Source organism: Balaenoptera borealis (assembly GCF_965194805.1).
Source record: "Balaenoptera borealis genome assembly, chromosome: 15".
Taxonomy (NCBI): domain Eukaryota; kingdom Metazoa; phylum Chordata; class Mammalia; order Artiodactyla; family Balaenopteridae; genus Balaenoptera; species Balaenoptera borealis.
In genome coordinates, this window is record NC_138871.1 from 31,146,642 (window position 1) to 31,174,135 (window position 27,494).

A 27,494-nucleotide genomic window follows, 5' to 3' on the forward strand; every position below is an offset into this window, starting at 1 on the left:
GTCTCCCAGCACCCACCCTGGGTGACTCAGGGCAGCCAGCTTGAAACCAAATACGCTTCCCAGAGGAGACTGGAGCTGATGGTGCTTGCCTTTTCTTCCTTCGGAGTCAAAATCTCACCCTGCATCCTCCGACCTGAGAACCCATTTCAGGGTTCTCCCTCTCCCACTTCAGGTTCAACCCCCTCACGATTCCTAGTCTTCCAAAGAACTCTCTTGGGCTGGGGTGGCGGATGGGTGTGACTTTGAAGGGCAGCACGGGGGAGATCTTTGTGGTGATCAACAGTTCTGTATCTTGTTTGTGATGGTGGGTCCACGAATCTTACACAGGTGATAAAGTGACATGGAACTACACACACACACACACACACACACACACACACACACACACACACACACACACAGCACCAATGCCAATTTCCCAGTTTTGATACTATACTGTAGTTATGGAAGATGCAACCATTGGGGGGAACTGGGTGAAGGATACTCAGATTTCTCTGGACTGTCTTTGCAACTCCCTATAAGTCTACAGTTATTGCAAAATAAAATGTTAAATAAAAGTGTCTTCTTTGAGCAAGAAAAAATTTTTTAAAAGTGCTTCAAATTGGGGTGTTTGTAATGGGTGGGTCCTCTAAAGCATTGTGCCGTCTTGCCTGGGTTTACCTGTGATGCCCTCTCTCCAGCTCTCTGGATCCTGGTCTCACCTTTCATTGGTCACCCTCTCCAAGGCCTTGACATCCCCCCTGTCGAGTACCCGTTTGAAAGAGAAGCTTGCAAAGGGCAATGCTTGCCAACGAAAGCATCGATGGTGGTACCATGGGACGTGTAACGCCCGGGTGGGAGCTCTAACTGGCAGCGGGCGTCAGGTGGGTACCCCGATCCCCCCAGTTGCGAACGTGGCCCCAGCTTCCGCCTCTCCCATCAGAGGTCCCCCTGACTGTAGCCCCTTTGCCTTCCCAGTGAGGAGAGGGAGAGGGGATGGAGGGACAGTGGCAGTGCTGTGGGGACTCCGTTTCCCTTCTTGTCATTGTTTTCCTTTTATTTCAGTTAGAGGCACACGCACACACACTGCACTCACACACACCAGCTGCGGTACCAACGTCATCCACTGGAGAGTCTCTGAGCTGCAGGGTGGGCGGGGCAGGGGGTGTGGCCGCCCCTTCTCGTCTCTGGGCCCAGGAGGCAGGGGTGGTGCTGTGCTTGGGGACTCAAGTGTCGCACGGGGGGGTGGAGACTTAAGCGCTGGCCTTCTTGCCGCCGCCGGGGCTGCCTACTCTCCCGTCCAGCCGGCTGTAGGGCTCGAAGGCCGAGGAGCCCAGTTCGTAGGCGGCAGGCAGGTCCGGGAGCGGGGCGGTGCAGAAGCAGAGGGCGGGCGGAGGGGGCGGCAGCGGGGGCGACGCTGAGGCTGAGGTCAGCGGGGTGAGGTGCGGGGACGAGGTCCTGGGGTCACCCAAGGAGGCGCCCCTGTGGCTGGCAGGCAGGCGCGGTGGGCCGGGGGTCAGCGTCAGAAGGCTGGGGGCGCTGGGCGGGGACAGCAGCCGGCCCTGCTCCAGCAGCCGCAGGATGTCGGGGGTGGCGAAGGCCTTGGAGGCCGAGGAGGACGCCCGCTTCTCCAGGTCTCTGCTCTGGTCTTTCTTCTGCTTGGTGCGGCGGTTCTGGAACCAGACCTTCACCTTGGGGTGGAGCAAGGGGAGGGGTGTCAGCGAGGGAGAGGGGAAAAGCAGAGCAAAGTGGCGGCAGGGGTGGGGGTGAGGAAAGGAAGGGGCAGGGGAGGGGGGAGGGGGGAGCAGGGGTGCAGTGAGAGAGGAAAGAAGAGCAATCAGACTGTCATTAAGATCTTCCCATAATCAGGCTGACTGGGGTAACTGATAAGAGACACTTGCCCCCCAAATCATGGGCACCCCTCCACTGCTACGCTGACCCTAGGATGGAGGGGGGGATTGGCAGCTGGAGGGTGGAGGTGGGAGGGCACAGATGAGTTCCCCTCTTGGCCCACACTCCTTCCACTCTTAGCCACCCGCCTCCTCCTGTCTCAGCCCCCATGCTGCCTCTGAAGGGAGCTCCTTAGCCCATCTGGCCATCCCCCTGTTTGAAACTCTCAGCAGTTCCCTCCCACCCCATCACCTATAAGGGCTTCTCAACGTGATAACAAGTGTAAGAAGACGTGTCAGGATGGTGAGGGACACTTCCAACGGCCACACACCCAAAGCTGGGGACATCCTAAATGGAGCCACCAACCAAAGGGCAGAGACCTTTTTCAAGGCCTTTGAGAGGAAGAGAACTTGCCTTCTGCCAGCACCCGGCACCTGGCACCCAGCACTCCAACCCCGTCCTAGTCTGTAGAAGGAAAGGAAGGCTGGGGGTCGGGGAGGAGCTCAGTGGTCAGTTCTGCGAACCCCATAACAGTGATGGGATTTTCTCCCCTCTCTGGGAAGGACAGGGTGCTCCCCCCAGGAGGCAGCTTGGGGGTCCTGAATCACTTGCAGGGCCTGCAAATGCCTGAGAGAAGGAGAGACTGACAGTTGCTCCCCAGCTGGAAAACCTGTCAATCACTGCAGCACCCAGACCCGTGTCCCCAGGAGCACAGAGGCTGGCCCTGCTTCTGGCCCGGAGGTTTCCGGAGGCTGGCAGCTGGCTGGGTAGTCTGTGCCAGCAGGACGAGGAGGGACCACGGAGTGGAGGGCCCAGAAAGAAAAGCATGGGGAGACCTGCTGTTTCCCTCCAAGCTCGGAGGATGTAAGGGAAGCTGCAACTCACGTGGCCCCGGGTGAAGGAGAGGTGGAGAGAAGGAGCACGGGCGGAGGCTGGCCTGGGCAGGACGAGGGCAGAGCTAAGGCTGCCTGGGGCCACGCCTGCCATGCCACCTGTGGGAGCAACTGGCCCTCTAGCAAAGGCCTCCAGCCATGAGGCTCCTCAGGCCAGAAGGTGCCACTCTGCTTGCCCTCCTACCCTGGGGGAGGTCGCTGGGGGGCGAGGGTGAGCAGGGGGCTCTGACAGAGCACGCTCCCTTCTAGCGGCCGTGATGGGAGGGGCTCTTCCCCTGCAGGTCCCTCCAGCAGTGAGTCAGACCTGTTCTGAGTGGGCGAAGGGGGAGGGAAGAAAAGATTTGAAACAGATGTGAGTTGGGTGTTTTCAACGGGATTGGATTGAGTTTCAATAACTGAAAGTGACCAGGGAGTTACGGGATCTACTTGAGGTTGATTGCTGCATTCATTCACTCACTCATCATTCAGCAGATAGGTATTGAGTGCCCACTCTGTGCCAGGCGCTGTTCTAGGCGGGCGGAATCAGCAGTGCACAAAGCAGAGCAAATCCTTGCCGTGTGGAGTGGACGGGGAGAGGGGGAGATAGAAGATAAACAACCGATAAAAACAAACAGGCGTGGCTGTCGGGTGGCAATAAGTGCTTTGAGCAGTGTCTCTCAAGTTATTCGTGGTGAGGAACCACTTTTTATTTAAGTTTCCAATCCGTCGTGGACCGATACTTTTGTAAAATAAATTAAAATGAGTTACTAGAAAAATTGCTATGTGTATTTCTAAACACTTATTCTCCATTTCTGTACTTGGCATGTACAGATAACAGTTTGTGGGCTGGCACTTTGGGGGCACAATAAGGAGGGGAGAAGCGGGGAGGTGACTATCTTATCAGTAGGGTGGCAAACACAGCACCTCTGAAGAGGTGACATTTGAAGGTGATATCAGTAAGGGATGGTCGAGGAAGATTCAACCAAGTCTGGCTGAAGGAAGTGACTATTAGTCACTCTGGAATTTGATTGCTCCAGGAAGCGGTCCCACAGGATCCGTGGGGACCGTGGCTCTGCGTGTCACTGCAATCCTTTCCCCTGCTGGGAAGTCTCCTGGGTTCTCAGCCAGGCTTGTGCCTACCTCAGGCCAGGCACCACCCCCAAGAACCCCTGAGTCTCAGTTTCTCATCTCTATAATGAGGATAAAAATACCTGGGCTGGACTTCCCTGGTGGCGCAGTGGTTAAGAATCCGCCTGCCAGTGCAGGGGATATGGGTTCGAGCCCTGGTCTGGGAAGATCCCACATGCCGCGGAGCAACTAAGCCCGTGCACCACAACTACTGAGCCTGCGCTCTAGAGCCTGCAAGCCACAAATACTGAGCCCGTGTGCCACAACTACTGAAGCCTGTGCGCTTAGAGCCCGTGTTCCACAACAAGAGAAGCCACCACAATGAGAACCCCGTGCACCGCAACGAAGAGTTGCGCAGCAATGAAGACCCAACGCAGCCAAAAACAAAACAAAACAAAAAACCTGGGCTGTGGCAGGGATCAAATAGGAAATCCCTGTAGAGGACTTAGCCTGGCCCACACTCAGTGTGAGGTAGTGTTTATTGCTCTTTCTCTGTTCCTACTTCTGAACTAGAGGGAGAGGACAGACTCAGAAGTCATGGTTCCTTGCCTCAGGAAACTGAGGATGTAGTGGAGAGTGGCACTGACCGCTCCCAGCAAACGGAGGGCAAGTAGGTACAAAGCGAGTGGCAGTAACAGGGGTGCCACCAATGATGAGGGAAGATTTCACCGGTGATCTCCTACCCGTCCAGTCCTGCTGCAGCTCTGGGTGTAACAGAGAGGGGAGGGCGTGCCTAGAACAGCACCTGGTACATAGCAGGCATTCAATAATATATTCACCCCAAAGTGTGGGTGAATATACTGAGAATTCCACAAAATTCTAGCCATATAAACTTGGGCAAGTTAATTAGCCTCTCTGAGGCTCAGCTTTCTGAAATGGGGATAATATTACCCATAAAGTCATCTTTTTTTTTTTTTTTTTAATGTTTTGGCCATGCCACACGGCATGTGGGATCTTAGTTCCCCGCACCCCCTGCGTTGGAAGCGCGGAGTCTTAATCACTGGACCACCAGGGAAGTCCTGAAAGTCATCTCTTTATAAAGATTAGAAGAGCTAATGAATGTGCCTGTTTTACATTTTGAGCATGTTATTTAATTTCTGCGTGCCTCAGTTTCCTTCTCTTTAACGTAAAAATAATAAAGAGCCATCATTCTGGTGTACTGAAAAAATACGCCTGGTCTTTGTACCTGGTTCTTGGCTCAGAGCTTTTTGTCATCCATAACCAGCTCCTTCTGAGCACACCTGAGTTTATGCTAATGAGGTGACTCAGGGTGGACCCCTAGTTTCAGAATGGGGGTTGGTCGCAGAGAGACCAGACCTGTGACTAGAGGGTTGGAACTTTCAGCCCCACCCCTCCAGGGAGCGGAGGGGGCTGGAGACCGGGTTATAAAGTCTCTTGAACAATCAGGTTCGCTCCATGAACTCTCCCCACTATACCTGGCTCTATGCATCTCTTCCATCTGCCTATTTCTGAGTTGTATTCTTTATAATAAATCCGTAAAAGTAAATACAGTGTAAAGTGTTTTCCTGAGTTCTGTGAGTCATTCTAGGAAATTATCAAGCCTAAGGAGGGGGGTGTGAGAACCCCCCCATTTATAGCTGGTCAGAAGTATGGGTGGCCCTGGGACTTGCTACTGGCATCTGATGTGGGACTGTCCCATGAGGCTGTAGTGTCTGTGTTAACTCCAGGAGTTAGGGTCAGAACTGAACGGAGTTGCATTGCTGGAAACCCAGCTGGTATTGGAGAATTGGTTGCTGTTGGTGTGGGAAAGCACCACATATTTGATGTGAGAAGTGGTGTCAGAAGAAAAACTGCACACCTATCCCACGAGGCTGTGGTGAAGACTAAACCAGGTAGAACACATCTAGCACTTAGAACAGTGCTGGGTGCACAGAAGCTCTCAGTAAGTGTTAGTTACACTGTAAATTATCTGCAAAACCCCAGGACTGGGGAAAGAAGAAGGAGGGTGGTAAGCAATAATCAGTTAGTCGAGGATTCACTGAGGGCCCACTGTGTGCCCGGCTGTGTGCTGGGCTCCCCAGGGAGGCCTGAAGAGCAGATGTGGCTTTCACATACATTCTTGCTTTTGGGAAGTGCATACTGGTTGGTGCCCGCCACATCACACACACACACACACACACACACACACACACACACACACACATACATACACGCACGCGCACACACACACACACACACACACACCACACTCTACAGGTCAAGCCATGTGGAATAGGTATTGCAGCAAAGTCAAGAAGCCTTAGGGAAGGCTTCCTGGGGGAGGAGGGGCTTGGCCTTGACCTTCAAGGGCAGATAAATGTAGCCTGTACTTCAGGCAGGGCAGGGGAAGGATGAGCACTGAGAAGGAGCTTCTGGCCTGGGCATCTGAGGTGTCCTTGGAAAGAAAGTTTCAGGGGAGACTTTGGGGGTAAAGCTAGGCAAGGCAGAGGGAAATTAGGGGAAAGAGGGGGGGATGGCTCTGTGTCTAGACCTCAGGGTCTGAGGGGGTCTCCCTGACTCCCCACCCGGAGCTCTGGCCCCGCCTGGCCACTGCAGGCCCCCTGAACACAGCCTGGTTTCCAGTCCCAGTGACTCAGCTGGACCGAGGGCCCAGCTGCCCCAGGCCATCTGCCGGGTTGTTTGGGGCTCTACAGGGGCAGCTGGAGGAAAGCAGTCCAGGCGGAGATGCCCCGGCCTGCAGGATAGCAGCTGCTCCCAGCAGCCCATGATCCTGACCTCACTGCCGCGGGACGGCGGTACCAAGGCCAGGGCCAGGGCGGCGGCGGGCGGTGCTCGGAGAGCCTCACAGATCCTCTGGCAGCTTTCCCCAGACTGTCTGCTTCCTTCTCCTCTCCTTCCTCTCCCCTTCCCTTCATGTGTCCTGGTTTGGCCCTTTCCATACATTTATTGACTGACCTCCCTCAGCCGTTTACCTGTAGCTGGACTTGAGTGTCTAAGTCTTTTTTGACAAGCTCCAGGGTGGTTACCCAGTTTACAGGCAGCATAAAGAGGCCGGACTGCTTGTCTAAATCCTACTTCTGGAACTTAGTCGTTGTATGACCTTGGGCATAACCTCTCCTGATCTGTAAAATGGGATAATATTGGTAGCTACATCATAGGGTTGTTGGGAGGGATTAGTAAACTAACAGCTAACTCAGAACAGTGCCTTAGCACAGTAAGTACTGGGGAAGTATTTTTGGGCTGGCCAAAAATTTTGTTCAGGTTTTTCCCTAAGATGTTATGGAAAAACCAGAATGAACTTATTGGCCAACCCAATATTATTATTATTACTATTACTATTATTATTATTTAGCTCTATTACCAGCTTGAAATACCTCCATTCACACAGAGTAGGTGCTCAGTGCTATGTGCTAAGCCCTTCCTGGGTGAAGGGGGCATTCAGACCCCTTCTCTCCAACAGGAGGTTCAGAGGCACACTGGGATGAAGTGAGGATGGGAAAAGGCCCAGAATGGGGAAATGAGAGGTCCCCAACCCAATTTTGTAATGCCTCATCTCGCTGCTGAGTCTTTGCTCCCAGCAAGCCCACCCCTCACCATGCCTTCCTGCAGGCTCCCTCCTGCACCAACAAACACCCCCCTGCAACTTGAATGACCCTTCCTCCTATTCCCATACTCCACCGGAAGTAGCACCTGATACATCCAGAAGCCCCCCCCAACCCCGACTCCCTCACCCCCACCCTGTTGGCATATACCAACTTTCTTTTGTCAGCACTATATATATTTGCTCTGGTTTATCTGTAACTTTAAGCCTTTCCCTAGTACATGTCTCAACTCCAAAGCTGGGTCTCCGAGCAGCAGCCCACAGGCCTCACACCCCAAGGACTTTCCGGGCTGCCAGGGCAGGGATGGAGTGGTCTGGCCCTGCCCTTTTACCTGGGTCTCCGAGAGGTTCAGCTGACGGGCCAGCTCAGTGCGCTCACGGCCCACCACATACTGGCAGCGCTGGAACTCCATCTCCAGGCGGTACAGCTGCTCAGCTGTGAAGGATGTGCGGCTCCGCTTGGGCCGGTCCAGGTCCAGGCCCTTGGGCAGGACAATTTCCCGGATGGTTCCTTTGGCGTCTGCAAGGGTCATGAAAAGAAGCAAGTTAGTTCACTAGTAAGGATTTAAGCCACCAATGAGCATCTTAATGAGAGGCAGCATGATCTGATGGGGAGCTCTTCATGTCTGGGCCTGGCTGTGTGACCTCTGACAAGTTGCTTACCCTCTCTGGGCCTTACCTCCTTAATCACCCAATGCAGTATGTTGTATCTAATGTATGTATGTGAATGGGCCTCAGCACAAATGTCAGGTCTATCATCATAGCCTGGTCAGAAAGGACTCAGTCTGACCCAGTCAGTATTCTCTTCCCTCAGCAGAATAAGAAACAAATGGAAAGAGAAATACCAAGTCCTCAAGTGCAGAGAAAAAGATGGGTTAGAATTGGATATGATCAATCAGGTAAGGCTTACCGGAGGAAATGTCCAGAGCCAGGTCTTAAGCCCTATGTGTGTGTGTGTGTGTGTGTGTGTGTGTGTCTAGTGTGTATGGGTGCAGTCTCTGTCCACAGACCCTCCTGGGGTCCATGAAGAGGCTTGCTGGTGTGAGGTAGAGCTGGGATCCCCAGGAGGAGCCCGAGGACCATGGCCACTGTATCAAGCTTCTGGGGTGTCTTTGAGAGGGGGAACTTCTGCCACTGCTCGTGTGCCTAGTCCTGAACAGCAGGGCCACCCTCCTGGGCCCTGGTCTGATGCCCTCCATGCATGGGGTCTCTAATATTTTGGAGCCTACTTAGGAAAGGTTGAAAAATCTGTAGCCCACATTCACCAGATAGTCCCACTGAAAGAACTCAGCAAAAGCAAAATTTCTTGGAGTGGGGGGTTTTATATATATATATATATATATATATATATATATATACACATCAGCTTTAAGTATAGGGGCAAAGATGATCCACGTTTGAACCACATACACTGATGGCTTGAAATCTAGTTATTAGAAAAGTTTTATTTCAAAAATTAAAGTGTGGGGGCTTCCCTGGTGGCGCAGTGGTTGGGAATCTGCCTGCCAATGCAGGGGACACGGGTTCGAGCCCTGGTCTGGGAGGATCCCACATGCTGCGGAATGGCTGGGCCCGTGAGCCACAACTACTGAGCCTGCGCATCTGGAGCCTGTGCTCCGCAACAGGAGAGGCCGCGATAGTGAGAGGAACGCGCACCGCGATGAAGAGTGGCCCCCGCTTGCTGCAACTGGAGAGAGCCCTCGCACAGAAACGAAGACCCAACACAGACATAAATAAATAAATAAATAAATAAATAAATAAATAAATAAATGTCCTTTAAAAAAAAATTAAAGTGTGGAAATATGCAGCATCATATTCTGTAGGATTTACCAAACCTCTCCCAACACGTGCTGTTAATAACGATAAAGCTAAACTAAGAGTAACTTGCTGTTACATAGGAAGGTTAGTGTCACTGGGAAACTTACCAACTCAAGGCAGCACTTGTTACCAAGCACAGGTAACAAAGCAAACCTCCAAGCTTGCAGGAGCTCCGCCCATCTCCAGGGGGCATGCACAGTCGAAGTTTGCAATGCGATCAGAAGCATTAGTGGCCGTGTCCGCTCATAATAATAGCTGACATCTCTGCAATGCTTGCTCTGGGCCAGGCACTGTTTTAAGTACTTAAACCCTCCCCATGTCTCAGTGAAGTTGGAACTGTTATTATCCCCATTTTACAGATGGGGAAATGGAGGGACAAATTTTAAGTCACTTACCCAAGTTCATACTGACAGTGTTTAATAAGGTCTAGAAACACCCTCATTTTACTTGATGAATACCCTCTTTTAGTAATCCTTAGTGATTCAATTGATAGGTTATAGTGAAGAAAACTTTGGTCATGGGTAGAAAATGGAATCTTCTGAATGGGTTCATCATTGCCCTGGAAGATGCAGGAAAGGAATTGCATTTGGGATGTGCTGTTTGTTAAGAGGCTCCTTCTGAGCCACAGGACTGTAGAGCCTACTTTTAGAATCCCTACTCTAGAGGGTGAACCCGGGACCTCTCCCTCCAAGTCCCTCAGTGTATTTTATGAGACCAGTTCTTCCTGCCTCCTGCTAGGGCCAGCTAATGTTCACTCCTCCAGGGTGCACTTCAGCTCTTCATGGGCTCCTAGCTCGAAGGTCCTGCCCCCGATCTCAGAGGTTCGAGCACCTTCGTGTTCTCAGTCAACCCTTGGGGAGAAGGTGAGCCTGGGTGGGGGACAGAGTCATGGCCCAGAGGCTGCCCTCCCCGACCACTGGGCTAGTCTTGCCAGGGCGCTGGGCAGAGCACAGCACACAGATGGGAGCCCTGCTCTTGGAGGCTTGGTAGAACCATAGGCCTTTGGGGACAACTCAAGCTTCCCCCCCACCCCGATACTTTCTACATTTTAAAATAGTGGCGTAATATTTGTGACCCCATTGTGACTGGGTCGCCTTTGCACAGGTTCTACTGTCTACAATTGTGAAACCAGTCTCAGAACTTTCCTCACAACACTCAAGTGAGCCCAGCTCCAAAGGCACTGATTTTATTAAAAGTGTCTTGGGGGGTGTGAACAGGAGACAAGGTGAGGGGTGTCATACGTGGTGCTGCAAGCTTCATATCCTCTTCCGGGTAAGCCACCTGGAGCCCACCTGAAGCTCTGAGCCTGTGCTCTTGACCACTGAGGTCAAACCATATAGGCCCCCCCCCCACCTTTCCTCTTTGTAGAGGAGCTAAGAGGAGCATTCCTGCCTCGGGGAGCAGCCAAGGGCAGCCCTCCTCCTCAGGGCCAGGAGAGGCAGGAGCATGGAACAAAGGCCCCTCAGACTTGTCCCAAGATACCCAAACAGGTCCTACAAATCAGCACATGAAAAGATGTTCAACATCACTAGCCATTAGGGGAAAACAAATGAAAACCAGGAGAAATACGTATCAGAGTAGCAAAAATTAAAAGACTGAGGGACTTCCCTGATGGCGCAGTGGTTAAGAATCTGTCTGCCGATACAGGGGACAGGGGTTCGAGCCCTGGTCCAGGAAGATCCCACGTGCTGCGGAGCAACTAAGCCCGTGCGCCACAACCACTGAAGCCCACGCGCCTAGAGCCCGTGCTCTGCAACAAGAGAAGCCACTGTAATGAGAAACCCACACACCGCAACGAAGAGTAGCCCCCGCTCGCCGCAATGGGAGAAAGCCTGCATGCAGCAACGAAGACCCAACGCAGCAAAAAAAAAAAAAAAAAAAAAAAAAGTCAAGTTTTATGTTACGTGAATCGCATCTCAATTAAAAAAAAAAGGGTGCCAAAAGGCTGGTGAGGATGCCAAGAAACTAGATCTCTCACTCATTGCTGGTGGGAATGTAAAGTGGTGCAGCCACTCTGGAAACTGACCTGGCAGTTAAACCTATATTAGCCACCCCGTGACCTCATTCCTGGGCATTTATCCCAGAGAAATGAAATATTAGGTTCACATCAAAACCTACACGGGGATGTTCATAGTAGCATTATTTGTGGTAGCTCCCAAATGGAAACAATCCAGATGTCCCTCAACAGGTGAATGGATAAACAAACCGTGGTACAACAATGACTATTGATTGAAAGACACAACAAATTGGATACATCTCCAGGGAAATTATACTGAGTGAAAAAAACCAAGGCAGTCCTTCAGATTATGTACTGTATGAGTCCATTTATATTACATTATCAAAATGACAAAGTTACAGAGGTGGAGAACAGATCTGTGCTTGCCAGGGGTTAGGGAAGGGAAGCTGTGACTATATAGGGGTTTCTTGGTGGTGACAGAACAGTTCTGTATCTTGACTGGGGTGGTAGTTATATGGATCTATAACTGTGATAAAATGTCATAGTACTATATACAAAGAAAAAAGTGCATGCAAAAAATGGGTGAAATCTGAGGAAGGTCAGTGGTCTAGTTAATTACATTGTAGTAATGTCAATTTCCAGATTTTGATCATTATTATAGTTATATAGGATGTCACAATTGTGAGAAGCTAGGTTGTAGATACATGGGATTTCCCTACCATTTTTGCAACTTCTTGTGATTCTCCAGCTATTTCAAAATAAAACATTAACGACAACAATAACAACAAAAACATGCCATGAAGCTAGAATGATGTTTTGTCACAGAAACTGACAAATCCATTAGTGGAAAGAATACAATAGTGTTTCCCCAAATGCCTTTGCATTTCACTTGTGGTTTGTAAGATGATTTAAAATGGTACATAAATAAACCTTTGCCATTTCAAAAGATATGCACTTCTTTTAGGGTTTACTAGAAAAAATTTAAATCTATGATTTTATATGTTTAGCATGAAGCTAAAGTAGGTATTTCATTTTAAAATATATTATGCTAAAATATTAAGTAAATAAATGAAACATGGATATAATAGAAATGGTAAAGTTGGTATTCAAATAACTGAATATTGGGAAACAAAATGGAATAAGGAGTACACAATAGAGCCATGTACATATAGTGACAGAGTTTATGATAAAGGGAACATTCTCAATGGGGACGGGTTGGTCTAGTCTATCAGTGGAGTTAAGTAGACTGATGACCATAAATTATCCGTTTGGAATAAAATCAAGTTAAATTCACATCTCACGCCATAAAGAACAATGTTTCAAATGGATTAGAGAGCAAATCATAAACTATAATATGATAAAGGGATTACAAGAAAATATAGGAGGCTATTTTTAGAATCCTAAGCTTGGGAAGAGCTTTCCAAGCAAAATGCAAACCTGGACTGTAAAGGAAAAATAAAGGATGTATTTGACTACATTAAAGCTAAAAACTTTTGTATGGCAAAGGCACCAAAACCAAGATAAAATACGAAAGACAGGATTGAAGAAAGTCTTTTTTAAAAGGCAAAGAAATAATATCCAGAATATATAAAATGCAATTATGAATACACAATTTTTTAAAAAAGGGCAATAGTCTAACAGAAAAAATGGTCAAGTAATTTATGTGAGCCATTCACAGAAAAGATAGTCAAATGGCCAGTAAATATATGAAAAGATGAGCACAGCTTCACAGTAATCAGGATAATGCAAGTTCAAGCAACAATGGATAATCATTTATCTCCCTTAAGATTGGAAAGACATTAGCAGATGATTAATAAAGCAATGATGCACTGTTGGGGAATCCACACTCCCATTCACTGCTGGTAGAATCATAAATTGTCACAACGTTTAAGGCTGCATTTGTCAAGTTTAAAGATGCACACAGCTACTGCCCCAGCAATTTTATTTTAGTAGGTATTTATCCAGAAAAGCACAGGCTCATGTGCTCCAAGGTATATATAAGGATGTTTGCTGAAGCATTGTTCAAAATGTTGAAAATTTGAAAGCATCCTGAGTGTTCCCTGTAAGAGAAATGGCTGAACAAACTGTGGTACATTCATACCATTCATATTTTATAAAATACCATGTAGCAATTTAAAAGAATGAGGCAATATCTATATGAACTGACATTAAGTGAAAGAAAGTAAGTAGTACTACCCCACTTATGTAAATAAAACAACTGTGTCTATTCAACCATTCAACATAAATTTAATAAGTGCCTACTATGTGCCAAATAGTATTCTCGGGTCTGAGGATATAGAAATGAGCAAAATTGACAAGGTCCCTGTTCCCATAGACCTTGTGTTAGGGAGAAAGACGGATAATAAATTTAAAAACTAATATGAAGGGTACTGATAAATGCTGTGAAGAAAATAAAACAAGATAAGGGGATATTACTGACCCTCTCCAAATAGCTAACATACAAGAGTCATAGTGTGTGGGACTTCCCTGGTGGCGCAGTGGTTAAGAGTCCACCTGCCAATGCAGGGGACGTGGGTTCAATCCCTGGTCGGGGAAAATCCCAAATGCCGCGGAGCAACTAAGCCCGTGCGCCACAACTGAGCCTGGGCTCTAGAGCCTGCGAGCCACAACTACTGAGCCTGAGCACTGCAACTACCGAAGCCCGTGAGCTTAGAGCCTGAGCACCGCAACGAAGAGTAGCCCCCACTCACCACAACTAGAGAAAGCCCGAGCCCAGCAACGAAGACCCGAGGCAGCTATAAAAAAAAAAAAAAAAAAAAAGTCATAGTGTGTGTTTTTGTATTTGCTATTTTAGCCAGGAGTGGCAGAAAAGGCCACTCATCAAAGTCAAGTTAATGTATAAGCCATGAATGCTGTTCGCCAGCGTTTCCAACTCCTTCCAGGCACATGGTAGGGTTGCACTAACTGTCTGCCCTTTGCAATCAAATGTGGCCATATGATTTGTTTTAGTCAAGAGGAAAGGATGCGGGCACTTTCAGGAGAACACATCAAAAGCTGGTTCGTGATTTGCCACACCGCCTTCCCCCTACTGTGATGGTCATAGAGGCAAGAGTCAAGCTGGAGCATGGGTTTCTGAGTACCAAGACCAGCCCCTGCCCACTTGTGATGGACTTATCAAGTGAGTTAGAAATATACTTGTGTTTTGCTAAACCTCTGAAGTTTTGGGTTGTCTCTGCAGCAAAATCTAGTCCATCCTACTGACAGAGCCCCCTTTCCGGAATTGTTCCTTTTCTAGGTGGGGTTGGGGGGAAGCACCGGGAAGGAGGGGCAGCTTAACTGCAGAGCCTCTTTGTGGGTAGGGTTTTGTTAGGGTGAAATGCATGAGTGTAACTGGAATGAAGGCTGAGTTTTGCTGTCCTTCAGATCTCCTCAAAGAGGGGTGAGCCCTAGGGGTACAGGGGAGAGTGTGTTCCATCCAAAGAGCCTTTGCCATGGGAGAGGTGATGACCCCTGCTTGATAATAGATAGCTAATGCTCTTGACCTCCAGGACCAAAAATTACCCTCTCCACCTACCTCTCCCAATAGACCCCCTCAAAGTCCTACCCAACTTCATCCAGGTAGCACCCAGGTAGTTCCTTTACATGATAAGCTGTTAACATGTTGTTTTTTTTTTTTTTGGCTGCATTGGGTCTTCGTTGATGTGCACGGGCTTCCTCTATTTGCAAGGAGCGGGGCTTCTCTTTGTTGAGGAGCGGGGCTTCTCTTGTTGCGGAGCATGGGCTCTAGGTGCATGGGTTCCAGTAGTTGTGGCACACGGGCTCAGTAGCTGTGGCTCACGGGCTCTAGAGCGCAGGCTCAGTAGTTGTGGTGCACGGGTTCTAGAGCGCAGGCTTAGTAGTTGTGGCGCATGGTTTTAGTTGCTCCGTGGCATGTGGGACCTTCCCAGACCAGGGATCGAACCCATGTCCCCAGCATGGGCAGGTGGATTCTTAACCACTGTGCCACCAGGGAAGTCCTGTGCTGATTTTTAAGTGTGACAAGGTCCTTCCTGCCTTAACAAATATAATGTGATCACTATAAAAATTCCTTATAAAAAATTCATTCTCAAGTTTATTGGGAAAATTTAAAATGGAAGAATAGTTGAGAAAAAAATGTAAAGAATGAGGAGAGAATACTTGTATTACCATTACAGCAAAATATATTACATATCTACAGCAACTAAAATGGTATGATGATGACCCAAGAGTTATGAAGCAAATCCATGCCTATATGAGAAATTGGTATATTATAAAGATATTTCAAATTAGTTGGAGGAAAGACAAGATTATTAAAGACCTGGCTTTTGGACGATTAGCTCATTACCTGGAATAAAGTAATTTATCTCACACTGCATGCAAAAATATACACAAGATGGATTAAAACTTTAGATGTAAAAAACAAAGCTCTAAAAATGGAATAAAAACTCTGAAGAATTTAAAAAAATAAATGGCAGATTTGAGTACCTACAAATCAAATCTTCTGCAGGATGAGAGACAGTTAAAAGACAAGTGACAGATTGGGAGAAAATGTTAATAATACATGCATAACAGTCTTAATGTCTAGTACACACACAGCCTCTATAGTCTAATAAATAAAGTCAAGCAGTCCAGTGGGAAACTTAACAAATTAAATGAAAGGGTTATTCAGAGGAGAAGAAATACTAATGGCTAAAATATATGAAAAAATACTCAAGCTCAGAGGGACTTAGAGAAAATGAAAGTTAGAACAGCAATGAGATAAATTTTTTTTCAGTTATCATATTTTATCTATCAGGCTGGGAAAGTTGTGCTGGCAAATGTGAGGGAAAATAGGTTTCTCAAGCTCTATTGGTGAGAATACAAATTAATACAAAATAAGCTATTCTTGAAGGGTAATTTCACAATGCCTAGCTAAATTAAAAAATGCATAGTTCCTTTGTTTCAGAAATTTTATAGAGGTTTCTACCCCAGAGAAATATTGGTATACCTTCATAAAGATAGACTCACTGTTTGTAGCAGTTTGTAAGAGTAAAAAAAAAAAAGGAAAAAGCTGAATGTTTATCAACAGGAATACTGTTGATGAAGTCACAGTATGGTCATGCCTTTGGCTGTTATGTAGACATTAACAGGAATGAGGTACATTTTCATATACTGACCTGAACGGATGTCCATTAAAACCTGCTACGTGAAAACAAGTACATGTGTACAAACCTAGTTTTATAAAGAACAAAATGTAAAACTAAACTTTGTGTGTGTGCGTGCTTGTACCTACATAGAATTAAGTCTGGCAGGTTGAACACCTCTCTTTTCTGTTTGCTCTGTGGAGTGGGAGTTGGTCAGGGAGAAAAGATTTCTCCCATCTTACTTTATGCACTTCTTTTTTTTTTTTTTTTGCACTTCTTTATTATTTGGTTTGTTGCAAAGACTATCACAGTCTGTGAACAGACTATTTTAGCAGTGTGCAAAAATATCCCACTTTTGTAATATATAACTTACATATTTATGTTTTTCAATTACTAGGGAAAGTTTGGGAGGTTACATCTTGGGAGTGGAAGTGTATCGTGTGAGGGAAATGAAAAATTTTCAACTTTCACATGATTTCAGCATGGATTGGTTTTGTAATTAAAAGGATATTTTACACAATATTGAGCAGAGTTCCCTGTGCTATACAGTAGGTCTTTGTTGGTTATCCATTTTAAATATAGCAGCGTGTACATGTCAATCCCAAACTCCCTAGTATCTGCTCAATATTATGTAACAACCTAAAGGGGAAAATAATTTGAAGAAGAATAGATACATGTATGTGTGTAACTGAATCACTTAGCTGAACACCTGAAACTAACACATTGTTAATCAACTATACTCCAATATAAAATAAAAAAATTTTTTAATGGATAATTTATACTTCAAAAATGAAGAGACATTAGAAAGAAAAATAAAAGATAAATTATAAACTGAAAAAATTGTAATGCATACTGAATTTTTTGTAACAAAATTTAAGAGTATTGTATTATAAATATATATTAGATATACATTATATATAATATATATAATATTGTTACCTTTTGTTGGAGAAGAACTTTCTAGTTGAGAACTAAAATGTAGAGGCCCAAAAGGAAATGACCATTAGATGTGATTAAAGTTTAAATTTGAGTTCAGAAAACCCCCCAACTCACAGCAAAGTCAAAAGAAAAAAAAAAAAAGAAAAAGAAAAAGATCTGGGGATGTTTGCAACACGTCACAGAAAAAGGGATCATTTCCCTTCTATAAAATATTTTAAAATATGTATATGTTTGTATGTTTACATAAGTATATTTATATAACATATATTGATACATAAATACGTATAAATAATGTTTACTACTATAAGAAAACAATGAGCAAACCAATGGCTAAGTATATGAATGAAAAATTCACAGAAGAGGAAATAAAAATGAAAAATAAGTATATGAAAATATGTTTAACCTCACTAGTAATTAAAAATGCCAAATAAAATAAGATTTTTTTTTCACTTGAAAAGATTTTACTCTAAAAGATTGAGTATATCCTGGGTTGGGAGGATGTGGAGAAATGGCACATTTATACACAATTTCTGGGAGTATAAATTCATACATTTTTGGCATTTAGAAATAATCACAGTTTTAAGCATATATACTTGTATTTTAAAATTTCACTTCTAGGACTTTATCCTGTAATTATATGCATACCAGACATATATGAAATGATATTTATTATTTTAAAAATTTTATCATGAGAAATTTCAAACATACAAAATAAAAGAGAATAGTATAATGAATTCTGATATACCTATCCCTCAACTTCAACAATTATAAACTCAGGAACAATCCTATTCCTTCTATATCCCTGTAATTTTAAGCAAATCCCAGACATCATATCATTTCATCCAGAAACATTTTTATATGTATCTCTAAAGACTCCTTTAAAAAAACAATCACAATACTATTGTCACAATTAGAAACATTAACAACCATTCCTTAATATAATAAAATGTCTCACCTGTTTACATATTTTTCACATTGTCTCATAAATGAGACTTTTTAAAAAATCTGTTCAAATTAGGATACAAAGATGTTCACTGAAGCATTGTTTGTAAGTGTGAAAATATAGAACCAACATAAATCCATCAACAAGGGACTGGTTAGATAAAAGTTTATTATATCTGCATAATATAGTACTATGCAGCTGTTAAAAATAATGAAGCAGTTCTAGATAGAAAGATATTTATAAATGAATGTTTATTAAATGAAGAAAAGCAGTTTGCCAAAACTCTCACTTTTGTAATATATAATTTACATATTTATGTTTTCCAATTACTAGGGAAAGTTTCGGAGATTGCATATTGGGAGTAGAAGTGTATTATGTGGAAGAAATGAAGAACTTTCCATTTTTACATGATACAGCAAAACAGCACAGATTGGTTTTGTAATTGGAAAGATATTTTGTATTTCAGAAAACAAAAGACATCAGAAACAAAATTAGAGAACAATTTATAAACTAAAAAATAATTGCAACATATATTGAAAGCAATGAGCTACTGTCCATAATACGTAATTTCTACATATCAGTAAGGAAAGGAATATTTGAAAATTAAAATGGTCAAATGAAATGAATTAATAGATAGCAGAAGAAATACAACTGGCCAATAAAAATGAAAAAATGCTCAACTTCACTAATAATCAAAGAAATAAAAATTAAAATGTCAGTGAGGTACTTCTTAGCAAAGGTATGTAAGATATACAATGTCCAATATGGGGAAAGGGCAAAAGGCGGGGGTATAAATTGCTAAACATTTTTTTCCCCTGGAAGAACAATTTAACATCCATCGAGATATAAAGTGTGAACTGTGATAGCAAGATTTGGGGATACAAGCACTTTCAGGCATTGCTGGGCAGTGGGTGGGTATCATCTTGTGGAGGGCTCCTGGGCGCTGTCTTTCAAATTACAAACACAGATACTCTTTGACCCAGTAACCTACTTTCAGGAACTTCTCTGACAGATATACCAACACATGTGGAAATGACCAAGGAACAAGTTTATTTATTGCAGCATTGTATATAATAACAGAAGATAAGAAAAAAGCTAAATGTCTGCCATGAGGGCATGGGTTATATAATATACATTATGGTCCATCCAGTCTCTATAAATGGAATACTATGCATCTGTAAAAAAACTAACAAGAAGTTCTTAACATCCCAAGATACACTGGTAAGTGAAAATAACAAGGTGCGAAAAATATATAGAGATGTCACCATATGAGTAAAAAACAAAAGGAAAAAAAGCAATATAGCTGCACTGACTTGCATAAGCATAGAAATTATTCCGAAGAACATATTGGAAAGCAGTAAATAATGGCTGCCTTTGAGCCGGGTGGGAACTGAAGGATGGGGGACACGGATGGGAGAGAGATTTTTCACTGTGTGCTTAAAACAACTTTTTGATGTTTGAATCAAATGAAATAATTACTATTTTAAAATTAAAGGAAACACATTAAAAAAATTTTTAGTGTGTGTAAACCTTTTGAAGCAGCAATTCCACTGCTAGGAATTTATCCTTTGGAAACACTCAAGGGCGCAAAGACCCGGGCATTGGGAGCTCATTTCTCAATCTCCCAGACCTTCCCTAGTAATTGAAAAACATAAATATGTAAGTTATATATTACAAAAGTAAGATTTTTTGTAAACTACTTTTTTATTTGGTAAAATTTATTTAATAAATATCTCTGTATCTAGAAGTGCTCTAACCACTGCACAGTACTGCATTAAGCAGATATAATAAAATTTAATTTAACCAGTCCCTTGTTGATGGATATTTAGGTTGGTTCTACTTTTTCACAATTACAAACAATGCTTCACTGTACCAGGGAAAAACAACAGGAATATCCTCCCAGAGGATAGGAGAATCCGGCATTCCCCCACCAGAGGAGTACTTACTGTACAGTCACGGAACTGTGTGAAATGGTTGGGCCAAAGAGATGACCCCTGCGGACTGAATTTTTTTAAAATGGTAAGTCGCAGACAGCTTATGTAATATGATTCCGCTTTCGCTATTGTCTGTATAGGAGAGCGAGGAAATCTCCTGAAACACACCTGAAACTGGGAATGCTGGCTTCTACCACTTCGGTTTGTTTGTTTGTTTTTACCTTGAGCACGTATTGCTTTTTGAATTTAATTTCTCTATCTTCCTGTCTGCATTGTGAGCGTGGCCTTAACATTCCTCCGGGGGGGGGTCCTCCACCCGCCGCGCCCTGGCTCCCCGCAGCTCCGCCGTGGGCGGCGGGACAAGCAAAACACAGAACCAACCGTGACTGTAAATACCCGGTTATTTCAAGCTCCAACAGAGGACTGGAGACGTGTGAATTGGGCGGGGAGGAGGAGCGCGGATTTATCTAGTTATTTACCTGGTTGGCTTTGCGGGTGAAACCTCACCCTAAGCCCCTGCAGAGAGCCGGGAGACTCACTACCGCCCTTCCGGCCCTGTGCTTCCCTCGGCCTCCTGCTCCTCTGGGGGGCCTCCCCGGCCTTGGGGATCCAAGGAACCAGTAAAAGAAACCATATTTGAGCTTCTTCAGGTTTTGTATTTCAGTGGTTCCCAAGTTGAGGATTGCACAAAATTCCAGAAATATGGCGTCGTCAACTTTATATTTTAACAATTATTCTGTGCTCTGGCATCATCACCATTTCATGTAAGGAACGACTCTGTAACGTCAAAAAATAAGGAGGTCGCTTCACAACAGACGTTCTTCCCAGGGAGGGGAGCTGCGGCCTCCCACCTAGTGAAACACGAGATGTGGATGGTTTCGCCTCCTCTCATTCTTTCGGCAAATATTTACTGAGTGCCTACTGTATGCGTACGGAACGCGTCTGGGGAGATCGCGTGGGTTTGGCGAGTGCGGTGACTACCTCCTACGTGGTCCCCGCATGGCATCAAGGGAACCGGGCTCCGGCGCCCGCTTCCCTTGAGTTTAGCGCCGACATCGCTCCCTCGCCACCCGGGCCGCGCCGCCGGGGCGGGTCAGGACCCCGGCAAGTCCCCGCTTGCGAGGCGGTCTCTCGGTTGGTAAGCTGAGCACCAGCAGCCCCACCGGGTCGGTATGGCACGTAGTAGGTAGGTACTCATTAATGTTTGTGGAATGAATCAACTAGCAAGCGAAGGGCAAGATCATGGGAGAACGTGGGAGAGTTGGTTCGGGGGATTTTACTGGGCCTGGGGGGAGGGGTGGCAAGCAGCATCCCACGGTCGCCCCCACCCCCCGGCCGCGCTCGCAGCCCTGGCTTTTCCGGGTCCTCCCAATCCTCGGCTTTGTAGGCCAGATTCGGTCCTGGCACTGCCACCTCTTTCCGCAGTGTCCACTGCCACCCCGGCACCCTAGCCGAGACCCTCCAACCTCCCTGCTGGATGGGCGCGGGGTGGGGGGCAAACCAAGCGCACTGACCACCCCTGGTCCTGGGGATCCCTGGGCAGGCCTACTCTGCCTCGGCGTCCTCTATCAGCGATGTTCAAACTGGGGTACGCAGCTCCGCGGATGCACTGAGAGCAATCCGCTACCCGCTTTCCGAGGAGAGTCAGGCCAATCTTTAGTTTACATTAAGCAAACAGGAAATAAAAGGCAAAATTCACATACTTTTCCCTATACCGCCCCCGCCGGCCCCACGCCCATTTAAAATACAAATCAAAGAAACTGCGAAATGAGAGGAAGCTTGGGTTGTTTACTACGGCCCCAGACTTGAGTCCGGCGTAATTGAGGAAAGAGCGTAGGGCCAACAGGAGCCTTAGAAGCCCTCTGTCGCCACAGGGGGTGCACAGTGTGCGGAGACCCAATCTGTTTGGTGTCACCGTACAAAGGCCCAGGGACACACGCTGCTGCAGTCCGTTCCCTCCCCTCCAGTTCCGAGTGCCCACGTGCAGTCCCAGCCTCCCTGCCCAGCTGGGTCACCTGTGGGCCACCTGGAAGCTCAGACCTTTCAGGTGTGCGCGCGCGAGCGGGATGCGGCAGCAGGTCCACCGGCACCCGAGTTCAAGAGACCACCCAGGGCGGCAGCAAGAGCTGAGAACACAAGGAGCCGCCAAATGCCCTGCACAGTTCCCTGAAAATGAAACGGTGCACGCAATTCACATCAACAAGACTATGTATGCATTTGGCTGCAGGTCTGCTTCTGCTTGTGTGTGTTGGGTGTGGGGTGGGGGCATGGATATAAAGGAGAAAAATAAAGAGCAAAAATGAAAGGGCTCAGCACAGACCTGCCCGAGAATGTGGGTCCTTCTGCCAAAAACAAAGCATAAACATAAAACAAAAACAATCCCAGGAAAATATAAAATAAACCTAATACCCCCCACAAGCCCCAAAACTAAAACTGAAACCAAAAACCCCAAAGTGCAATCCCCTGCATGAATCATTTAAACCTTTCAACCACTGCCTGGCGGGCTGGTCCTGGGTTATCTCCTCTCTTAGCAGACTTATACCGGGGCTATAGTCCCAAGGTCTGGTGTCTGGAGGGCCCAGGCGCTGGGACTTGCAATCCAGTGCTCCTTCCAACACAACACTCTGTCTCACCGACTCCACTGCCAAAACACCACATCAGGAAGATGGCAGGTGTGCCCTTGTGGAGCTGCCACGACCTGCCGGGGGAGGACTGCTAGGTCTGGGCGGAGTCCTCCTAGGTCCAGGGGTTGCTGTAAATCCAAGTAGAAAGGGAGGCGACGCTGGTCAACGCTGAGTCCAGACCTGGCTGCAGAAGGGGGCTGTCTGTTCCCATGGGTCGCTACTAGCTCAAGCCCCGGAAGGCTTGGCCCCTTGCCCAGCGTCCTCAGACATGTCTGCAGCATTCATCCAGCGCCCTGCCTGGTGTACACCATTGTGCTGTCTGTGTTTCGACCAATGCATTTCTGCAGCGCGGGTCCAGCACTGCACTCAGATTCTCAGGGGGCTGCACCCCACTGAATTCAATGACCCCCTGCCCCAAACCCACATCCACAGAGGGAATTGTTCAGCCACAGCCAGAGGCCCTGGCCTTCCTGTGTCCTCCCACATCCCCAGCCACTGGTCACATACATCAGGCTCCCAGATGAAAGCATTTCCACTAGTGGGTGTTGGTGCTACGGGGTGAGGGGGGTAGCCATTCACTCAGTCAAAGGATTCCACAGTTTTCCTGTCCCCCTGCTCCCAGAAAGAGGGGTGCTGAGCCAGGCCTGGAGTGCCGCAGGCCTCAAGATGCGGGAGCGCCCAGCCGGCAGCCTCTAAATCCTGCTCCACTCAGGCCAAAGTGGCAGCACAGAGTTGGTGAGGCCCAGTTGGGGTTTTGAGATTGGCAGGTCAGAGGCACGCTTTGGGTGAGCTGGGACCAGCGCTAGGCATTGTTCATAACATCTGCTGGGTGGGGTGATGCTGGCAGACAGCGATTCCCGGCTCTATCCAGAGGGGTTGTTGAATTCGACTCTGGATTAATTTGAGAATCACGTAGGTGCATCTGAGTGTGCGTAGACTGTGAGGTTTGGGAGTTTTGGGGTGAGAGTTGTCCCACCTCTTCTGATTGCAGGGATCCCGGCTCCACCGAAAAAGCCATAGCACCCAAGGCTGCAGCTAACTTACACCCATGGCTCTCCTTCCATCTGCTTCCTGCCCGCGGCTTGTCCTTTCCAAACATAAAACAAAAGGATCTCCCACCCCTTCCCCTCATCAGTCAACGGGCTGTGCAAGCAGGGGTGTGGGGCAGCCTAGGCAGCTTTAAAGTCCCTGTGGAAGCCTAGCTGTGTCCCTGGTGGGGTGCGTGGGGTGCCTGTTGCGTGTACATCCGTCATCCCAGTGGCCTTGTTTGTGCCCACGTGTGGCACGAAGCAGCCTCCATTTTGAGGCAGGGGATGCAGCAAGGTCGGCCTCCCTGGCTCCCTGACCCACATTTTGCAGAGGCAGGAAACTTGAGTGATTGGTTGAGCGAGGGTTCCTCAAAGGGGATTGGGGAAGGCCGCACTGTGTGGTCTGCAAGGTGGCACTGGGCCTCCTTTCATCAGCCGGTCCTTGACCCCTTGGCCGTTCACCTCCCAACACTTAGCACAGCCTCTGGGCCCAGGGGGTGCAGTTGGGGAGGCCTCTGAGGAGGGAGGCCCACCGCCTGAAGCAGTTTGAGTCTCCTCAGAGTTCCCTCCCCTTTCATTCAATGGAACATTTATGGAGATCCTGTTGGTTGTTTGCAGTTTTAGAGACACCATCTCTGACCCTTAGCATAGCCCTTCAAGGGAAGCACTATGCTTTCTTTGTACAGATGAGGAAACTGGGGCACGGAGAGGCAAAGAAACTAGTTCAAGTTCAAAGGGCTGTAGTAAGGCCTGTATTCCAAACCAACTTCGCTTAATTCCAGCACCAGGCTTTCCTCTTCTTCCCCTGCACCTTGGGACTCCCCCAGCAGATCTGGCTACCCTGGGGTAGAGCCCTCAAGGGAGCAAGTGCTGAGTGGAAAAGAGACAGAAAGAAAGACCCAGAGAGAGTGGGGCTCTTTCCCAGAATCTTCACCCCACCGGCAACCTGACAGCTGAGATGCTAACCGCCTACCTTCCCCCTTTTTATGGTTTCCTCCAAGGGTACTTTGGGAGGATGTGTCCTTGGAGGTCAAGGGTAAAATGTACTCTTCGCTTAGAGCATACTGGAGGGACATTCAGCCAGGGGCCAAGACGCTGCAGACTTCCCTTCACCAGTGCAGGGCCTTTCATCTGTCAGAGCCTCTGCCCTGGGCCCAGTGGGGCCGGAGTGACACAGGTGACCCTGGCTAGGAGGGATTAGCGGTAAATGATGTCCCTGGTATCTCAGGCCTGTAATAATCTCCTTGTCATTAAATGGAAAGGACAGAGGGATTTATGAGGGCCCTGTTTACCTTTTATTTCTTTTAGGTGCGTAAATACCTCCTCTGTGCTCTATTTCCTTTATACTGTATAAGTGTAATGGCACTGCTGTATTTCCTACACGCATTTGTAAAAGTACACCCGACAGTGCACACAAGCTGCCCCACATACAGTGGGGGGTCCATCTCTTCCTGGCTGTGGATTGCTCCTAGAGTGGGTGGTCTCTTGGAGGGTAATTTTTTACTCCTACCTTTTGTGAGTCTACAACTGGGAGTTATTTGACTGACATCTATACACAAAATCTATTCCATCTACATGTGGAGTTAGTAGAGCAGAAGGGGTGGTAGGTAGACACAGAACTCACAATTGTCCAGGCAGAAGAAAATGACTACCCATAGATGGATTGTGAGGTGGTGAGTGTCCTGCAGGAACTTGAGGTCCTAAATTTGGGAGTGTGGGCTTAGGGGGCTGATTTCTCTGTTTCCGGAAACCCTGCAGATTTCCTTAATGGAACTCCAAGTTGGCTGCTAACGCCTTGTACCCAGGACATCCCACAGTCTATGGAATGAGATCTAATTTAATCCCAGGTGCCCAACAGGTCCACATACCGGTTGGAATCCCTGTTGGGTGGGGACCACCTCCCCATGCCCTGTCCTTTGACCCAAGCCTGACCCAGAACAGCGCTGGGTGACCATACCTGGCCTGGAGTTTCCTGTGTTTTCTGAAGACCAGGGTCCCTGAGTCTGTGTCCAAGATGGTCATCAGTCAACTTCACATTGGGCCGCCTCCATGCTCTACCTTAGCCCCTTTTCCCAGAGCCACCCAAACCCAGCGGCTGTGAGGAGGCTGTGCCCGACCAGGCCAAGGTGTCCCAGTCTGTGTGGGTAGCTCACACACAGCCCAGCCCAGATCAGACAAACTCGGGGTCCTGGCGCTGGAGCGAGCTCGAGCCAGCGTCAGTCAGGCTGGTTTCCCTTCCCTAGGCGGTGGCCGAGGAAATCAGCTCTGGCTGATTTCTTTCTAGGCCCTTAGGCTTGCAGGAGAGGTGCTCAAAAAGAAGGGGCAAGAAAAAGGCAGCGGGAGGAAGCCGGGAGCGAGTTGGAGGAGGAGGCCGGGGCAGCCGTTACTCTCGAGTGGCCTCTTCTAGGCGCTGGGTCTCCCGGTCCTGGGACTCCGGGATGATGGGGGAAACAGACCTCAGGTTCCGACCACGGCCTAGGGACGGGCTGAAGGCAAGACTCCGGGATTCCCTTTCTTCTCCCATCTCGCTAGGCCAGGCCCGGGTCCGGCGAAAGGCGAGTCTAGAGCTTCGCGTGAGGCTGGCTTTGGGGGCCGGGGTAGCCTCAGCCCCGCGGCGAGGAAGCCAGGCAGAGCTGGGCACTCGGACGCTTGCAGGAAGGGAATGCGAGCTCGGCGGAGAGAAATGGCCAGGAAAGAAGAGAGGAGGGCGAAGGGTGAGGGAGAACGGGAGAGACGCAAAAGGCCCGGCCGGGAGAAGGCCGCGCCGAGAGCCGGCTGGGCCCAGGCGCCGCGAGGAAGTGGGAACCGAGAAAGCGAAGCCCAGGCGGGAGAGCGGGGCGAAGCTCAGGCGGGCGAGCGGGGCGCACGCCGCCCTCCGCGTCCCGGTACCCTCTCCCGGGAGCAGCCCGGTGCGTCTGCGTGGCTGGGAACGGGAGACAGGGCTGGGCAGGGGGCGGGGGAGCGCCCCGGCTGCTGAGCGGAGCCTGGCCTCTTCCTCCCACGGCTCCGGACACTGGTGCCTCCTCGTCCTGACCCCGCGGAGCGCTCGTGACGCTTTTCTCCGCACCTGCCGCGAGGGCCGCGGGGCGGGGACTCGGCTCTCCGCATCCCGCACTCGCAACTCCGCCCCCGCCACAGTAACCCGCCCGCATGGGCCTGGGAAGCTGAGAATCGTAAGGCAGTGAAATGGGAATTTCTTCGGTACCGGGCGCCGCTTTGTCCCCTGCACTCAGCTCAATGTCCAGCACACAATAGACGCTCAAAACAATGTTTGCTGAATGAATGACTGAATGATGACTGAATGAATGAATATATGAATCGGGAGGTGGAGGCTGCAGGAAGGTCGGAGGCGCCAGAAGGGGATGGGAGGGGCGTCCGGTGGGCCAGGGCTTCGAGCTGTCCTCTTACCTCGCACCAGGATGCGGCGGCAGTGGTCTGCCTCTCCGAGCCCCGGCTGCCCGTCGCTGTCGGCGCCGCTCTCCCTGGAGCCCGCGGGGCTGGAGGCGGAGGTCCCGGCAGTCTCCTTTGGGCTGCGGCCGCCGGCATCAGCACTCGAGTCCTCCGCTCCGCCGCGGTCCCCGCCGCGCCCGCTCCGCGACTCCGGGCGTGAGGTGCCGCGGTCGCACTCGGCGCCCCCATCGCCCATGCCGGCCGCCACCTTCGTCTTAGCCACCGCCTGCCCAGCCTGGGCCGGCCAAGCCCGCGCCTCCCCGCCCCT

At 48.3% G+C, this 27,494-nt stretch overlaps 1 protein-coding gene across 1 annotated transcript; it reads right to left on the reverse strand.

Moving 5' to 3' along the window:
• Positions 1–1,009: 1,009 nt before the first annotated feature.
• On the reverse strand, positions 1,010–27,447 carry VAX2 (ventral anterior homeobox 2). The gene is made up of 3 exons (XM_082357044.1): positions 27,185–27,447; positions 7,764–7,951; positions 1,010–1,670 (listed from the first exon to the last, which is right to left on the reverse strand). Exons 1-3 carry the CDS (start codon positions 27,420–27,422, stop codon positions 1,233–1,235), a joined length of 864 nt encoding a protein of 287 aa, XP_082213170.1. The 5' UTR covers positions 27,423–27,447; the 3' UTR covers positions 1,010–1,232.
• Between the last annotated feature and the right edge of the window lie 47 nt (positions 27,448–27,494).

Coding starts and splice junctions, on each gene's coding strand:
- VAX2 (XM_082357044.1), bottom strand. CDS start 27,422: ATGGGCGATGGGGGCGCCGAGTGCGACCGCGGCACCTCACGCCCGGAG. Junction 7,952..27,184: donor CCGCCGCATCCTGGTGCGAG/GTAAGAGGACAG, acceptor TGACCCTTGCAG/ACGCCAAAGGAACCATCCGG. Junction 1,671..7,763: donor TGAACCTCTCGGAGACCCAG/GTAAAAGGGCAG, acceptor CTCCACCCCAAG/GTGAAGGTCTGGTTCCAGAA.